Here is a 17642-nt window from a genome sequence, read left to right as displayed (position 1 = left end):
ATTCAGGGTCTTCTCTGATTCCATACAAATTTTAGGATTTTTTGTTCTAGCTCTGTGAAGAATGCTGGTGTGGTTTTGATAGGGATTGTGGTCACCTGAAGTTTTTAATTGCCCTTCACAGTTGGAGCAGGGTGCCTATCACAGCCAAGTGTCTATGCTCCCATAGGGATTGGGGGATGGGGTGATATCTCCTTTGAGGTTTTCCTTTCCTTTTTTTTTTTTTTTGAGACAGAGTGAGAGGGAGAATGAGAGGGGGAGAGAGAGAATCTTAAACAGGCTCCATGCCTAGCACAGAGCCTGATGCAGGGCTGGACCTCATGACTGAGATCATGACCTGAGCTGAAACCAAGAGTCAGATGCCTGACTGAGCCACCCAGGTGCCCCGGTGTCTTCATTCCAAAAAGATGTCTCCCAGGTCCCTGAGAAAGACATTCCTGGATTATAAGACCAGCAAGAGACTGGGAGAAGATATGCATTACATCAAAGGGGCAGAGAAAGAATTTACAGTTTCAAGTTTTCTAAAGTAAATGCTCGAGAAAAGGGAGCCTATCATCAAGAAGAAACCTGTCTAAACTTCAGTCGAACTGAGGCAAATGTTAAAGCCATCTTGTTTGCACTTTAATCAATCCATGAATGTACCACAAAATTTGTTCCTGCTAACCTTGAGAACAATCCTGAACCCAGGGATACATTAACTTGTAAATTTTGGGTCCGTGTGTGTACCTTCTTATAAATTGTCCACTGAAATAAACTTATAAATGTTTCCTTTTACTGCCCTCACCCAGGAGTATTTTCATTAATTAATTCAGTAAACACCGATGAAGTACATCTGTGCTGGGCATCATTTTAGTAGAACAAGATAGAAACTTCTCTTCATCAAAGAGACCTCATAGCACTAGAGGAGAAAGATGAGTAAATGAACATGTAAAATATAATGTGAGATTTCCTCAAAGGTTAAATATGAAGGTACCATTTGAACTAACTCTGCTCCAAGGTATCTACCCAATGGAAATAAAAACGGATGTCCACACAAAACCATGCAGCACAAGGGTGTTCGTAATAGCATTACTTAATAATAATTTAAAAAAATTTTTTTAAGTTTACTTTTTTGAGAGAGATAGAGTGTGAGTGGGGGAGAGGCAGAGAGAGGGAGAATCTCAAGCAGGCCCTGCAGGGCAGAGTCCACGTGGGGCTTGAACCCATGAAACTGTGAGATCACGACCTGAGCCAAAATCAAGAGTTGCACACTTAATCGACTGAGGCACCCAGGCACCCCACATCGCCTTATTTATGATATTCAAAAGGAAGAAACAACCCAAATGCCCATTTAGTGATGAATGGATAAATAAAATATGGCATATCTGTACAACAGAATATTATTCCGCATGAGGGAGAAATGGGAGTACTGATGTGTGCTAGAACATAAATGAACCTTGAACACAGTATCTAAAGTGAAAGAAACCAGTCATAATGGGCCATACATTGTATGATTCCATTTAGATGGAATGCCCAGAACAGGGAAATCCATAGAGACAGAAAGCAGATTAGTGGTTGCCTAGGGCTTTGGGGGTTGGAGAAATGGGGAGTGACTGCTAATGGGTATGGTGATGAAAGTGTCCTAAAATTGATTGTGGTGATGGCTTAGTATATTCACAAAATTATTGTTGTGGGAAAATGAGAAGAGCACTGGATTTGACATTAGACCTGGTTTGAATCCCGTAAGTGTTGGATACTTGAGTTGTCCAATGATATGCCCTCTCTCCATGTTCTCCACCTCATTAAATGGTCTTGCCAACCATCCCCCCAGCTACTCAAACTGGAAACGTGGGAACCATCTAAATCCACATCTCCCAGCCTCCCATTGCCCTTAGCTAATTAGCTGAGTCCTACTGATTTTTTTTTTAAGTTTATTTATTTAGAGAGAGAGAAGGAGAAAGAGAGAGAGAGAGCACATGTATGTGAGTTGGGGAGGGGCAGAGGGAGGGTCTCAAGTAGGCTCCACACCCAGCACAGACCCCGGGATCATGACCTGAGCCAAAATCAAGAATCAGATGCTTGGGGCGCCTGGGTGGCGCAGTCGGTTAAGCGTCCGACTTCAGCCAGGTCACGATCTCGCGGTCCATGAGTTCGAGCCCTGCGTCAGGCTCTGGGCTGATGACTCAGAGCCTGGAGCCTGTTTCTGATTGTGTCTCCCTCTCTCTCTGCCCCTCCCCGTTCATGCTCTGTCTCTCTGTCCCAAAAATAAATAAACGTTGAAAAAAAAAATTTAAGAATCAGATGCTCAACTGACTGAGCCACCCAGGCGCCCCACTACTGATTCTTTCTTCAGTCTTTGAAGTGCTCTGTCTTCTCCATTCCTGCCCAGCCCCCACCTTTTGTTGACACCATCTCCCACCTGGACTACTGCAAAAGCCTTCTCTAAGTCCTAGCCCTTTAACCTAATCCCTCCCACCCTCCACATCACTGGGAAGGTAGTGTTCCTAAAAAAAACCCAAAAAAACAAAAAACAAAAAACAAAATCCCTCCTGTCACTTTGCTCAGTATCATTCAATGGTTCATGACTGTGTCCCGACAGCAAACACATATCCGGTGATCCACGCATGCCAGGCACCATTCTAAGGACTTTGGATGCACTAACTCCAATCCTTAGGTCAGTCTACGTGGCAGAGGAGGGGATTAGACACGGAGAGGTCAAATGACTTGCCCAAGGCCATGCAGATGGCCAAGTGGGAAGCTGGGTTTGAATCCAGGGAGGCTGGTCAGGTCTGTGCTTACAGCCCACACACTAGGGTGCCTCACAAAGATAGAGACTCCTTCCTGTGACCTTGGCCCTTCCTACCTCCAGCCCCTCCTCATGCTCCTGGGCTCTGGTATTACTGAACTATCTGCATTTCCTCAAAAGGGCTTCACTTAGCCTTGCCATCCCAGGCATGGCCAAGAAGCTCACTGGTGAGACAACTGGGGGACAGGCCTCCCACAGGTGCCCTCACTCTCCCCACACCTTCGGGTACATGTGGGCTGTGCTCTAGGCCTAGCGATGGTTGTCATTAAGAACTCTCAACAATGACCCAAGCGCAACTTTCCAGCTGGTAAGAGTCGAGGCTGGCTCATAATCAACGAGAGCATGAAGAACACATCTCCAGAGGGACTGCGTTCTGATGGCCCCACAGAGCTCTGATTGGGTAGCATTCCCACTTCTAGGAATTCACTTCCTCCCCCACATGGGGTGTGCCTTTGTCTCCTTCTAGACACCCATGCTCAGCTGTGGGCTTTTCACACACTGTGCACTGCTCTCCCTCTGCAGTGAAAGGCTCACTGCCTCTCTTCCTCTAAGTCTTGGAAGGGTGCTGGGACCCCCGGAGCAGGGGTCTGTGTTTTGCTTGACAGGGAACATCATCAGCTGGGTGACTCGTTGAGGTGAGGGGTACTCTGGTTACGGTTCTAACAGCCCATGTATCCACATGAGGGTTGCCCGAGGGGCTCTTCCAGGCTTTCTGGTCCCTCCTGGCCTAATACCTCAAAGTCTCTCACTGAGGCCCTCCTCCCACCCCCTCTGCAGTCCTTAGCCTCCAGGACTAGAGTCCCCACCTACCCTGGAGCAGATGCCAGGAGCTCTTTGAAATCCTGAGTCTGGGACTGGGCATTCCAACAGCAACTCCTTAGGTGCGGATCTTGGAAAGGCCTCTTCAAAACTGTCTCGGCCGGGGCCCCAACGACAGGCTCTGCTTCAGTGGAGGTTTGCAGGACGCCAAAAACATCTCCAGTGCTCCAGGAGGAGCAGCCAATGGGAGCTGCGGCTGAGACCCCTCCCACTCCCCACCATAGGCATCCGGGTCTCCTGCCTCCCTCCCCCCTGGCATGCCTGGCACAGAAGTGAGGACCTGGCGGCTGGCTTCAGGGTCTGCAGAGCCCTCTCCGTCTGCCTTGTGGTTCCCAAACGGAGCCTCAGCCCATCCAAAGATGGCCTGGAGACAGCTGCTTCTCGCCTGCTGTCTCTCAGCTGCTGTGCTCCTCACTAGTGAGTATGGGGAGACTCCAGGTTGCACTGGTGTTGGGTGAGGCTGCTCAGGTGGCCCAGGTGGAAAGGGGGTGCTTACTGTGCAGATGACTGTGTCTGGTGTGTGTGTGTGTGTGTGTGTGTGTGTGTGTGTGTGTGTGTGTATAACAATAGAACACAGAGAAAATAGCTTGCCTGCTGGTTTCCTGGGGAGACTGCTCTATGGCTGGTATGTGAGGGACCTGGGACCCCACCCTGGGGCCGGGCAAGACACAGTAACTAGGAAGGACTGTCCCAGCCCAGCTCAGGGTGAAGGTTCCCCTTGGGGTGCTGCAGCCCTCATGCTGTGCTCTCCCACAGCGCTGCAGGAGGGCGCTGGTGCATCGGTGGGCACCCAGCAGGAGGCAGGACAGGACGTTCGGGAAGGTGAGTGCAAGGGCCACCCCGGGGTGCAGGGCTACTGAGGTGCCCTGGTGAGCCCATGCCGCTCGTGACCGGCCTCTCTCGACTTTCAGATGTAGAACAGAAGATCTTCATGCAGGAATCAGATGCTTCAAATTTCCTCAAGAGGCGCGGCAAGCGGTCCCCAAAATCCCAAGATGAGGTCAACGGTAAGGATGCTGGAGGCCTGCCTTCTGCTCCCCCCTCCCGTTCTTTCTGTCCCAGTGGGCTGGGCTGTGGGGCTGCAAGGGACCCAGGAGGGCTCAAACTGGGCCATTGGGTATCAAAGTGACAGCAGCTCTGAATTAGAAATTACACGTCCTCGATGGCAGGTCACGTCTTCAACTACACCGTCAGGGTAGGGAACAAAGGACAGTGCCACATCAAATGCACTTAATAGAGCTGAGATGCATCCCAATTTTGGAGAAGTTTAAAATGTTAAGGAGAAATACGTTCTAGTCAAGAGGAAACATGGTATCTCAGTGTGTGCTTTTTGGCCTATAGAACAGTGCCTCGCATGCGAGAGCAACAGCATTGCAAGGAGAGGGCACCTGGGAATAGGGGCTGGGACTCTGGGTCTGGTGACAGCTGTGCTAAGTGGCCTTGGCCACTTCCTCCCCTCTGGGCCTATGTTTCCTTATTTATAAGCCCCTGAAATTGTGGTACTCAGCTGGCAGTGTTTTGTTTTTTTTAAATTTTGTGTCTAATACATTTGAGAGGCTTTTGAGCTTGGAATGTGTCTCCTCAGTTTGAAGTAGGTCCTGGTGTCCCCTGCCTGGCAGGGACCCTCATTTCCATGACCTGCTGACCCTTGAAGGCATTTGAGTTTCCTGCCCTTGAACTAGATTCTTCCAAGGACTCTGAGCTCTGTCTCCAAGTCTATGGCTTGATCATTACTTGTGTGTCTGAATAAACTCTTTGTTTCCCTCAGCACACTCAGCAAGGTAACTTGCTCAGTAAAAATAACAGGACTGTTTTCAAATAATGAAAATGCTTAGAGATGAAATTCCTCCCCCCCCCCCCCCCCCACCAAACTGAGTAAATATTAGCCACACTGGGAAAACCTCCAGGCCTCCTACAACTTGAGATTTAGAAGTTAACAAATGTCAAGAAACACTGAAAGGGCTGTGATGGATGGAGCCCGGGCAGTTCTTGATGGAAATCAGAGAAGCAACGTCCTGGCAAATTTTTAGCAGGGAGCAGGAGTGAATTCAGGACAGGAGAATAGTTTCCATCCTCATCAGCTGGTTCAGAACCACAAAGGGCATGGGAAGTCAGAGGCCCCTCACCCCAGACAGAAGCTCTGTGCATCGGTCGTGGGGGGTCCAGGACAGGCTGAACACGCAAGGTGCCCCTGAGCTCACCTGCTGTCACTTGGCCTACTCCGTGCACGGGAGAGCCCGAACATGTCTCAGGGTGGGTAAAATGCATGTGACACTGATAGACTGGAATTCGGAACCAGGAAAAAGGCATCTGACATCGCGAAGCTTCTGGGGAAAGACGCAGGGTCCTTTTAGCATGAGGAGGAACTAATCCCTTCCTAAGAAGGGACACCCACAGTGCACCGGATGCGGTGTCGACGTGGCACTTTGTCCCAAATGTTGTTGGCCATTGCTGAGTCAGAGGTCTCATTTGTGGCGGCTCCAAAAAGGCAACGTGGGAAGACGATTTCTTTTTTGAAGTACATAGGAATGGCAAACGCTTCTTTAGGATTGGTGATGTCTCCTTAAGGCCTTGCTTCCTAGACTCCAAACCCCTTCCTTCCCATCCTCAGTGGCTTTCTGGTACCTGGAGCACACTGGGGCTCAAGGTGGGTCAAAAGGAAGATGGTGCCATGACAGGTATGTTCTGGGCCAAGGTGTGGAGTGTGGGTACCTGGGGCTCTGGCTTGTCCCAAGCTGTACCTCGACCAACTGTATGACTTCGATTAGGTCACTGTACCTCTGTGAGCCTCAATTCCCTCCTAAGAATTGTATGAATGTTGGGCAAGGGTCGGGGGAGGCTTGGGAAAGGAAATTCCTTCCACCAGGCTCAAAAGTCCCACAATTATGTGGATAAAGGCACAAGTGTGGGGAAAACATGGGATTTACCCAATGAAATCTGCATGGAGATCAAGTCATAGTTAACTGGATTTTTAATCTGAGTTCAACAATAATAATATAATATAGTGTAATATATTATAAATAACTACAGCATGTGAGTCCCCCCTCTTTGATGTGATTGTGCCAGAGGGGTGTGAGGTGTCCTTCAGGGTCCAGTGCTTCCTGCACCAGACACGGCCTTCCTGATGTTGTGGATTTGTCCAGTTGAAGCCCGGTTAAATTTTTTTTAATGTTTATTTTTGAGAGAGAAGCAGAGTGTGAGCAGGGGAAGGACAGAGACAGAGGGAGACACAGAATCCGAAGCAGGCTCCAGGTTCTGAGCTGTCAGCACAGAGCCCAACGTGGGGCTCAGACTCCCGGACCGCGAAATCATGACCTGAGCCGAAGTCAGACGCTTAACTGACTGAGCCCCCCAGGCGCCCCAAGTTGAAGCCCAGTTAAAAGAAATATCTTGATACTAAGAGAGCTCTCGATAACTTCCTCCAGACAACCAGAGTCCTCACACCAAAGCGGTCAAGATTTAAGGGTAGAAGTGGGTGAACCTGGAAACTATTTTACACCTAAAAATCTATAATCTTGAATGGTTTTTTCAGGCTACTTTCAAGTGTGAAGTGTGGTGAGGTGTGATGTGCTAGTTCAGGTGGGGATTCCCACCGGGGCTCAAGGGGCTACTGGTGTAGCAGCCACATAGAAGTGGACCTCCAATTTTATCATGTAGAACTAAGAGTTCTCTGGCTTCCAGCAGAGCAAGAGAGGCCCAAGAAGGAAGCCACATTCCATCATGGTATGCCACCTCCAGTTCAGTAGAAGAGTCATTAAGGCCAACCCACACAAAGGGAGGGAATTGCCTAAGGAAATGGATACCAAGGATCATCTAAGATTTCCCTAACTCATGCCATGATCGTGCCCTGTGTACGCTTCTATCACAGCAACCACTAGGCATGACTTAAAAAAAGATTTTTTTTTAATCTTTTATTCATTTTTTGAGACAGACACAGAGCGTGAGCAGGGAAGGGACAGAGAGAGGGACACAGAATCCCAAGCAGGCTCCACCTGTCAGTGCCGAACCTGATGTGGGGTTCAAACTCATGAACCGTGAGATGATGACCTGAGCTGTAGTCGAACACTGAATGGACTGAGCTACCCTGGTGACCTTGGGCATCACTTATTGTTATTTCTTTCTCCTTATCTGAACTACTGGCCCCTAAAGTCGAGGGACACAACCTTTTTTACTTGCCTTTTTAATCTCAGTGCCTAACACACATTTTGGCTGTGACAGGTGCTCAAAGATGTTGAGTGGATTTGAAGGTATGAATGTGAAATTGACTTTAAGTTGATGACTCCCTCCTGATTTTTGATCACAGGATTCCTAGTTTCTAACTGGCCCAGGACACTTGGATGCACCATTAATTTTATGAGTGATTGCTTTTCTCACTTGCAGAATGGCATGGTTGCAGAGGCTGAGTTCCTGGGTCTCTCAAGTTTTAAAGTTTGCGTCAGGAGTCAACCATCTTAGCGAAACCGCCATCCTTCTCCCTCTCAAACAACCCCTCCCAACCAGGTTAAGTTTCTCAGGCAAAACCATTAGTGTTCCCCTAAATGCGTGCGGCTGCCCCCATTCTTGGAGGCAACTCTCGCCTCTTGCCCTTTCCCAGCGGAGAACAGGCAGAAGCTACGGGCCAATGAGCTTCGGAGAGAGTACTACGAGGAACAAAGGAACGAGTTTGAGAACTTCGTGGAGGAGCAAAATGATGGTAAGAGCTCTTCAGCCAGGGTCGTTGGGGAAGCGGGCCTTGGTGGGAAAAATCAAAAGTTGCCTCCATGTCTCCCTCAATGTAAATGTTAATTTATTTTATTTTGAGAGAGAGTGCACAGGCAGGGGAGGGGCAGAGAGGGAGAATCCCAAGCAGGCTCTGTGCCTTCAGCACAGAGCTCGACTCAGGGCTTAATCTCACGAACTGTGAGCCGAGTGCAAGAGTCGGACGCTTAACTGACTGAGCCACGCAGGCGCCCCATCCCTAAATTTTAATTAGAGGAGGGAGGGAAGAGAGGCTCTTTCAGTTCACATCTTTGGGAGTCTTGAAGGAAGAAAGGCACAGACATGGCTGTAGACCTTGAGAAGGCGAGGAGAGGATACAGCACGTAGGTTTCCACTGGCTCAGGGAATGTTCAGCTGATTCTATTTTCTACTCTTATGTGGGAATCACTGTGTTCTCTTAGCGGCTACACCTAGTGGCTTAGCTCGGGTACACGTGGGTTATACCTTTCAAGTACCTTGGATTCACATCAATACAACAGCTCTAGGAACTACTCATTCTGGAAAACCAAGCCCTTCATTTACCTATTCACTCTGATCAGCATTTTATTTGATGGCTGTAAGAAAACCAGGAAACCTGACCTCAGAAAGCAACTCACCCATCGTGCTGGACACACCATACATTTTGTGTTCTGCTTGTGTCCTATGCAGTTGCTGTTCATATCTTTTCTAGGCTTTGGCCTTTGTCTCAGTCTCTTCTTATCAGGCAATCGGCATACTTTATTCCCTCCATTAGCCCTCGGGCAGATGGGACTCCTACCTCCCTCAGGAAATGTTGATTTCATCAAGTCCTCCATGGAGGCAGCTGGGTATGGGCATGGGCAGAAGGAGGTTCTGTCTCTGAATCAGTCTCCCATGGGGTGGGATTTGACTTTGCATCTATTAAGCGTACTCAAGTGGTACCCGGAGCAAAAAATGTGTAGGAACATTTAATAGGCCTGACTGGCTGGCCAGAGTGTGTCGGTTTGAGTCTTTCCTCAATCATTAAGATGGAAATGCTCCTGATGCACTTGAGCTTGGACACAAGGCCCCAGGTTAGATGACCTTTGCTAGAGAAAGTCAGTGATTTCAGTTCTGAAGTTGTGGTCCTCCTGGCTGGTACCCTCTAGTGGATTTGCCCTTTTATGGCATCTCTTAGGAAAAGGATACAATCAACAGGTACCTGAGGGCTGCAGGCCATGCCCACTGCCTCGCAGGTGGCCCCTGAGGTATTGGGCTTGGATCCTGCCAAATCAAGCTTTCCTGGTAATATCAAGACCAAATTCAGGCTGTCTCGACTCAGAGGGAAATATTTCTGTTGGATATGTGTTTACCTTGGTGAACAGTTGGGAGAGGCATTTAAAAAATGAGCATATGGCCTGCAAAATTCCTTCAGTTTTTGTTTTGTTTTTTTAGCACTTTATTTTGTACATTTTTAATGTTTCGCATCTGGGTGGAGAACACTCACTGTTTTCCCTTTCACGATGAGTTAGGGTGAGGGGCCAGGCACTCCGGGATGACAAGTCCTCGACTAAAGGCAGAGGAGACAGTGATCAGGGGCCTCAGGCCTATGGGGACTGTAGTGACGGAGCTGTGATTACTGGCGGAGCACTTGCTCTGTTGGGCACTGTTCTGAACCCTCCAACCCTGACAACCAGCCTCTCAGGCCTTAATCATTTGTTTTTTAGTTTTAAACACTCAGGCTTAGAAAGGATCCCTAAATATCCAAGCTGCCATAGCTAGTCAGGGATTTGAACCAAGGTGTTTTGCCAGCAAAGCAACGTTCTTATAAATGAAGGAGGATCACGTGCAGAGAGGTCTCGAGGACTCACTTTGATCTAGGAATTGGCCCGTGTGGACAGATGGAGTGAGGAGAGAAAAGAGAGCACCCCCACCCCCCAAACCCAGGAGAGGTCTTCTCAGAGCTTGATAAAGGAAGGAGGCAAGGAGGTGAAGCGGGCCCAGCCTGCCTGAGAGTGAGTGGGTGAGTGGGTGAGCGTCGCAGGAAGTGAAACTCATTTCTGTTTTCCTCCTCTTCCCTTGCTTCTGCCCCAGAGCACTGTGTCCTGCGTGGGGGCCGGGCTGGTAAGACCTCTACCCTGGGGGGGGGGGGGGGGGCGTTCCAAGCCCTACACTCTCCTCAGTCAGGACCTTAGTTTTTCAGTTGGCTATCTTGATGTGACAGCGTCACCTGTCTCAGAATAACTGCCAGTTGAGGTTTACCTCCCACCCCTTAAAAGCAAATGCTGAGGGGGGCGCCCGGGTAGCTCAGTCGGTTGGGCGTCCGACTTCGGCTCAGGTCATGATCTCGCAGTTCGTGGGTTCAAGCCCCGCGTCGGGCTCTGTGCTGACAGCTTGGAGCCTGGAGCCTGCTTCGGATTCTGTGTCTCCCTCTCTCTCTGCCCCTCCCCCGTTCATACTCTGTCTCTCTCTGTCTCAAAAATAAATAAACGTTAAAAAAAAAAAAAAAAGCAAATGCTGAGGAACTACTATGGGTAAAGGAAAGGACTTGGATTTTCAAAGCAGGAAGTTTAGGCAGGTGGTCTGCGAGTGATTTCTGGACCAGAGTGACCTTCCTGAGAGGCTGAGAACCCCATCTCCAAGGCCCATCGGCGCATCTAAGACACTGGACCTATTCTGTTGTGGTGCCTGGCTGCACCTCTACTCAAAACCACCATCTTTACAAGGCAAAGATGCCTCTGAGTTCTGCCTCTGAAAGTGCCAGAGCGAACAGTGTGCTGAGCCCCTACTTCTAAGGTCTGCGTGGCAGCACAGATCTGCTTCCACCTTCAAAGCCAGAAGCCTGGGTCAGGCCATCTGGAGTTGGCTGTGTGACACCTGACTTGGCTGAAGATGCTCAGCCACATGTGGTTCCCTGCACAGAAGTTACATTGTTTGGGTCTTTGGGTCTCTACCAGGGAGGCCTTCCCTCTGTCGAAGTGTAACGGGGTGAGAAGAGTTTGGCACGACCTGGAGAAAAAACAACTTTTATGCCAAAATCACGCCCTCAAGAGCCTTTTACTTTGAAAAATTTCATTCATATGGAAAAGTATATATATTTCTTGGTTACCCCCACATAACCATCACCCAGAATTAACAATGATCAAATTTCCCCACACTTTGCTTCATCCATGCCCTTTTCTGGTTGGTTTTTAAAACAATGTTGGGGGCACCTGGGTGGCTCGGTCAGTTAAGTGTCAGACTCTTGATCTCGGCTCAGGTCATGGTCTTTCGGTTTTGTGAGTTCGAGCCCCACATCGGGCTCTGCGCTGACAGTGTGGAGCCTGCTTAGGATTCTGTCTCCCACTCTAACGCACTCCTGTTTGCTATCTCTCTCTCAGAATAAATAAACTTAAAAAAGCAAAATTAAAAAAAAAAACAAAAACACAACACATTAAGTTTTAAAGCCTGATGAAAAAATTCCTTATAATGCCATTGCTTGAAGTTGACAATCATTGCCTTCCATGATTTTTTTCGACCATAAAGCCCATCATCTCTTTGCATTATTACTGGGTTATCTTTGTACTTTGTTTCTTACTTGTTATTTCTTTGAGCCAATTTCTGGTGAAGGCTGTCCCCCCTTGGTGATTATGTACAGGAAGGGGCACTGAACCAACCTTGACTGGCTCTCCTGGCCTCCAGCTCTTTCACCTGCCTGGGCTTGGCTCTCACCTTCACCAGGGAGGCTTTTGGACTCACTGTTCCCTCACGTCTTTCACTTTAGCTCTTCTGTCACCAGTGCACCCAGGCACAGTTTGTTCAGGTCACTACAGGGTAGGCAGTTTGGATTGATGGCTGACAAGAGCTTGGTGGCTCTCCTCAGGTCAGAGAGCTCTCCGTACTAACATGACGACCTCACCTCTGTTCCCCAGAACAGGAAGAGAGAAGCCGGGAAGCTATTGAGCAATGGCGCCAGTGGCATTACGACGGCCTGCATCCATCATATCTCTATAACCGCCACCACATCTGACCTCATTTTGACAGAGCAGGAAGACGGAGCTTGAAACTCACAAACCTACCCCAGGTGTCTGACCAACGCCTCCACACCAGCAGGGCCCTTCACAGGGTCTCAACTGGGGGGGCTCTGGGGGGGGGGGGGCTGCCGTGGTAAACACACAGGCCTTTTGTTCTGATGTTTTAAGATGCCCTGGCTTTTGCTTCTTTGCAGATGATTTTCTGAGGTGAGCAAACACCTGCGGGGCCTCCTGGCACCAAACCTTCAGTGACGTCCCCTTATTTAGCCATTGTTCCCACAGTTAAGACTCCTGTCCTGTAGAACAATGAGAAGGGTCGCAATAAAGATGACAGATGACGTGTTCGCTTAAGGCTTAGAAATAAAATTGCTGAGTCAACACTGTATCATCTTGTAAAACCTCACACGGAGCCGAGTGACACATGTCCCCCTCATTGACTTGGGCTTTTGAAAGCCCGATCTCCAGGAGTGCTGCTCGCTAGTTTCTTGTCTCGGCAGTCACGCAAATGCAAGAGAGATGCCAACACAACTGGTTAGGTTAGACCCTTCTCTGGGATGGTTACTGAGCCTAGGGGCTTCCTCGTGTCTCCGAAGAGACTCAAGGTTCAACCGTGGTTTCCTAATTGCATCCATCAGAAGCCAGGGTTACAGCAAGACCGGCTGTGGCCAAAACTATAAAGGAGCTGAAATTTAGCATCGGGGGTCACCTCACTTTTCTGCCTTGTGCCCAGGTTACTTCAGGGCTGCCATAACAACGCGCAACAAACTGGGTGGCTTTAAAAAATAACAATTTATTCTCTTACAGGTCTGGAGGCTAGAGGTCCCAATTCAAGGTGTCTGCAGAGCCGTGTTCCCTCCCTCTCTTTACGGGAGGATCCTGCCCTGCCTGCTGCAGCTTCTGGCGGCTCCAGGGCCTCCTTGGCTTGTGGCTGTGTCACTCCAATCTCTGCACCTGTTGTCATGGGGTCTCTGTGTCTCTCTTCTCTTCTTGATATAACTTTTTAAAAAAAAGTCCATTTATTTTGACAGCAAGCGAGCACGAGGGCAGGGAAGGGGGAGGAGAGAATCCCAAGCAGGCTCTGCACTGTCAGAGTGAGCCCGATGTGGGGCCTGAACCCCCAAACCACGAGATTATGACCTGAGCCAACATCAAGAGTCGGATGCTTAACTGACTGAGTCACCCAGGGGCCCCTTAAGGTTTTTTTTTGTTTTTTTTTTTTTTTTCCTTCAAAGCTTAAGATCAGGAGCCACATGCTTTATCTTCTTATTAGGACACCAGGCACACAATTCAGCTCCTACCAGTGCCCCTTCTCCTCTCAACCACTCTGCTTCCTGCCCCGGACTCAGCATCTACCCCGCTTCATCCTTGCTTCCAACCACCTTCAGGAATCCCACACTAAGAACACAAAACCACCAAGAACAAGTGCAGCAGGCAGTGGAGTCACAGTAGATTAGAAGATACAAAGGACACCTGTCCCCACCCCTGAGCCCTCTGCTCCCCCGGAGACGTGGGTCCCCGGCCAGCTAGTCGAGCCTGCTTCTGAGGATCCCAGGGCAGCACAGGGGGACTTTGTTTAAGGAAAAGCTGCTCAACGGTGGTACAATACTCCATCAGAGGTGGGGTGAGATCAGGACATTTTTGTAATGAATGCATGTATTTGTAAGTAGTCTTTTAATATTTATTTATTTTTGAGACAGAGAGAGACAGTGTGAACAGGGGAGGGGCAGAGAGAGAGGGAGACACAGAATCCGAAGCAGGCTCCAGGCTCTGAGCTGTCAGCACAGAGCCCGATGCGGGGCTCGAACCCACGAACCGTGAGATCATGACCTGAGCCGAAGTCGGACGCTTAACTGGCCTAGCCAGCCACGTGCCCCTTTAAGTAATCTTTTAAAAGACTGATAAAATCTAGTGATTAAGAAACTGGGCATTTTCCAAATCACCTCGTCAGCCCTGTGTTTTCTTACAAAAACTCCAAGCAGGAGCGAAACTGGCCTTCAGAAGCCAAGAAGGGCACCGGGCAAACCCTGTCATTAAATGTTGTTACATGGGCAGGTTGGATAGAGAAGTTGTTCTCTTCTCAGGAGTGTGGGGATTCACCCTTTGGAGACTCAGGTTTGGGACACAAGTCCCAGCACAACCAAAGCCCAAGCAGTGCCCAATTTTTCAGCGGCGTGACGAGCTTCTGATGAATGAATATGCCTTAAGGACTGGCAGCTGAGCCTTGGGAATACTCGGATTACGCTCTTTAGGAAATCGCCGAGGCGTGTGCTTGTGTGCTGTGCTACCAACATACCCCTTTGCTGCCTGTGGGATCAAATTAGAATGCTTCCAAAAGGAAATCAGGAGAGTAATGAAAACTCCTCAGAACTGGAAAAACATGCACAAAATGTTCAACTGAAAACTGCCATTTCGCCACTTAAAATGTTCTTTACACTTTTGCTGCTTCTTACCCAATCTCCCCCTACCCCCTGCCCTCAGGCGCCCCAGATCTTTTCTTTTCTTTTTTTTTTTTAAACAAGACATTTCTACTTATTATTTCATTTACAATAGGTGCTCAATGTAGCAAATTCAAGCAGCACAGATATCCATGACACATGGGGAACCTGACTGGCTCAGTCGGTAGAGCGTGGGACCCTTGACCTCACGCTTGTGGGTTCGAGCCCGTCAGTGGGTATAGAGATTAAAGATAAAATATTAAGAAAGAAATCCAGTACACAGGAGGAGTTTTGCCTTCTTGCCTAATTCAAGGTAAGCCCTGTCAGTCGTTTGGGGTGCATCCTTCCATTTTTTAAAAAATTTATTTGAGAGAGAGAGAGAGAGACACAGAGAGAGAGAGAGAGAGAGACACAGAGAGAGAGAGAGATGCATGAGTAGGGAGGGACAGAGAGAGAATCCCAGGAAGGCTCAGCACACTGTCACTGAGGAGCCCGAGGTGGGGCTCTACCTCTAGAGCTGTGAGATCATGACCTGAGCCGAAATCAAGACGCTTAACTGACTAAGCCACCCAAGCACCCCTCCTTCCACTTTTTCTGTCTCTTCTCACACACGTACTTCATTCTTTAAAAGGCAACAGAACACGTGATTGCGCAAACCCAGCTCGCCCCACATCCAGTGCAGAAATGAGACACTTAGCAGATCTTGGCCACACAGAACTGGCTGAGACCGAAGTTGAGCCCCGAAAGCTCCCTCTTTCTAACCCGAGTATTTGCCTTGACCCAGCGGCTCATTATTATATTGTCACGGGCATGTTCCTTGCTTCTTTCCAGAAGCAAGGAGAAGCATCACGGAACAGGATTCTTTTACTGGAAGCTTCTTCGTGGTGGAGCTGGTGCGGCTCCATCCAGTCCCAGCTCACTTCTGTGAGGTAACGGCTACTCAGGGGATTGTCTGTGTGCCTCAGTTTTCCCTCAATAAGCCCTATTTTATATTTCTATCACATGGCCCCCACGGCGGGGGCGGGGGGGGGGGGTGGCGCTGTTTGTGTGTGTCTTTGTTCCCTCTTCACATGAGTGAACATGCTAGACTTTATTCACCCATTCCTCTATTAAGGCAGATTTCTGGAAACGAAATGGTAAGTCGTAACTTACACACGTTAAATACGTGTGTATTTACGTATATTACACACGATAAATAAGATTTCTCTTCAAGGAGGTTATGTACTCTCCATCACTGGATGGACACCTTTGCCAACGTTTCTTAAACCAAGCAAACTGAGGATACTGGCGGAAAGGTCGGGAAGGGGGAACTCTTTCATGATACACTAGCCATGTGCCCCCTCAGAGTGCAAATGTCACCTTCCACTTTAGTGTCCACATCACACTTCCCCAGGTTATTAGTGCACACTCCGTCTACAGGAGACACACATTTCCACCAGCCGCCCCTCTGCCCTCAGCCCGTTTTCTCCTTCAGACGCCTGCTCTTCTCTGCAGCCTTCACTGAAAGTACCAGCAGCTTTAAATGAGAACGTGATTGCACTGGAAAAAACTGGTATAAAGTAAAAACTTTGCAGACGCCTCAGTATTTCATTACTATTTTTACTTATTACCCAAGGAGACAGATTATTTGAGAAGGGATATTTCAAAGTTTCCAAACATAAATCTCAACAGAAAGGAATGGAGTTCTGCTGTCTGCCTGCCATCTCACATCACTGATCTAGTAATCTCTACACCCAATGTGGGGCTCAAACTCACGACCCCAAGGTCAAGGGTCGCATACTCTTCTGACTGAGCCGGCCAGGCGCCCCCGCCCGTCTCTGGTCTAAACTGGAGAAAGAGCCAGCCTCAGTGGAACAAAGGTCACTGTTCCGCTCTGGATCACTGGGCAGGAGAGGCACAGTGGGGCCCGTGTGCACTCTGGGAGCCTTGGCGGAGCTGGCCGGAGACACCCCTGCCCCAGTCTTGCTCTAGCAGGAGGGGCTCCGCGTTAGTACCTAATCCCACACCTGGATACATTCTCATGGAGGAGCAGTTCCCGCCTGTCTTTAGCTGGGCCACCAGGTGAAACAAGAGATGGTCAACCAGCTGGCTGGGCTTGACAGCTGGGCACGAGCAGCGCAAGCTCGGCTGACCGCCAGCTCCGATCCCGAGGCAGGCCCGCCGGCTGCGGGGCCAGGGGTGCCGGGGAGCTTGCACTTTACCCACATGAAACTGCCGTCTGTTGGCCAGATCCAGTCTCTGAACTTTTATGTTGGTAACCCTGGGCTGATGAGGAAGATGTGCGTGTTTGCACATCTAGCTGTGCAACAGAGAAAAAGCAAAGCACTGCTGTCCACCTTAGCCAGGAAAATGGAGCCACATTTTGGCTCGTCTTGGTAATAACACATGTGCCCTCTGGTGAGAGCTAGCAACCAGGTGGCTGGCAGCTGATGGACTCTGCCTCGCGGCCAGACCCGCAGCCACCCATGCCTGCAGAAAAGAACACTTAGTTCATACAAAGGTCAAAAATCAACAATGGTCTGGGTGAGGGGCCGGTTTGAAAGAACAAAACAGCTTGTCCTTGTCTCGTCAAAGGCTATGCTGGGCATGTTGGCTCTAGATAAAGCACTCTGGCGGAAATCAGAAATGTATTACCTCGTTTTACCCTTATCCTTAACAAGGGCCCAGTTATGCCTTGAACATTTCAAATTCCACCCAGAATGCTTTCATTTACTAAAAGCCAATCTCACTCATTCTTCCCGGGCAGGGAGTAACATGCCAAAGGTAACATGAATGGGAATCTGGGCGGCCACATTTACTAGGAAATTAGTAATGGAGCAATCTGTATTTTTAGAGATTGGACTTGCCAAACGTGTGGCATTTTGGACACTGTTTTATTTTTAATTTTTTTCTTAATGT

The 17642-nt window shown here is 49.0% G+C and overlaps 2 protein-coding genes across 10 annotated transcripts in view; one reads left to right on the top strand and one right to left on the bottom strand.

Annotated features, from left to right (window-relative positions):
- Positions 1-17642, bottom strand: part of MCM10 (minichromosome maintenance 10 replication initiation factor) — a 109833-nt gene that overhangs the window by 52239 nt on the left and 39952 nt on the right. Inside the window, exon 21 of one of the 5 annotated variants that reach the window (XM_045060879.1) lies at positions 13080-13305. The exons of 2 other annotated variants lie outside the window; for them this stretch is intronic. The gene's annotated coding sequence lies outside the window, so the exon portion shown is untranslated. Of the gene's footprint in view, positions 1-13079; positions 13306-17642 lie in introns of those variants that run through there. 2 more of the 5 variants (XM_045060881.1, XM_045060883.1) reach the window with 2 other exon arrangements.
- UCMA (upper zone of growth plate and cartilage matrix associated) lies at positions 1558-16317 on the top strand. 5 transcript variants are annotated; one of them, XR_006600297.1, is made up of 7 exons: positions 3617-4018; positions 4358-4423; positions 4513-4608; positions 8196-8294; positions 12208-12359; positions 15576-15673; positions 16219-16317. XR_006600297.1 is itself a non-coding variant. In XM_023256352.2 (5 exons), the coding sequence occupies exons 2-5, from the start codon at positions 3859-3861 to the stop codon at positions 6494-6496; spliced, it is 606 nt and encodes a 201-aa protein (XP_023112120.1). In that variant the 5' UTR covers positions 1558-1718; positions 3560-3858; the 3' UTR covers positions 6497-7598. The 5 variants fall into 5 exon arrangements, 2 of the variants coding, with proteins under 2 accessions (XP_023112120.1, XP_003988204.2); XR_006600296.1 differs by having other exon boundaries at positions 15576-16317; XR_440665.5 differs by lacking the exons at positions 15576-15673; positions 16219-16317 and adding an exon at positions 12504-12694 and having other exon boundaries at positions 3618-4018.

This window comes from Felis catus, chromosome B4 (genome assembly GCF_018350175.1).
Source record: "Felis catus isolate Fca126 chromosome B4, F.catus_Fca126_mat1.0, whole genome shotgun sequence".
Classification (NCBI taxonomy): Eukaryota; Metazoa; Chordata; class Mammalia; order Carnivora; family Felidae; genus Felis; species Felis catus.
This window is presented reverse-complemented; position numbering and strand designations above follow the sequence as displayed.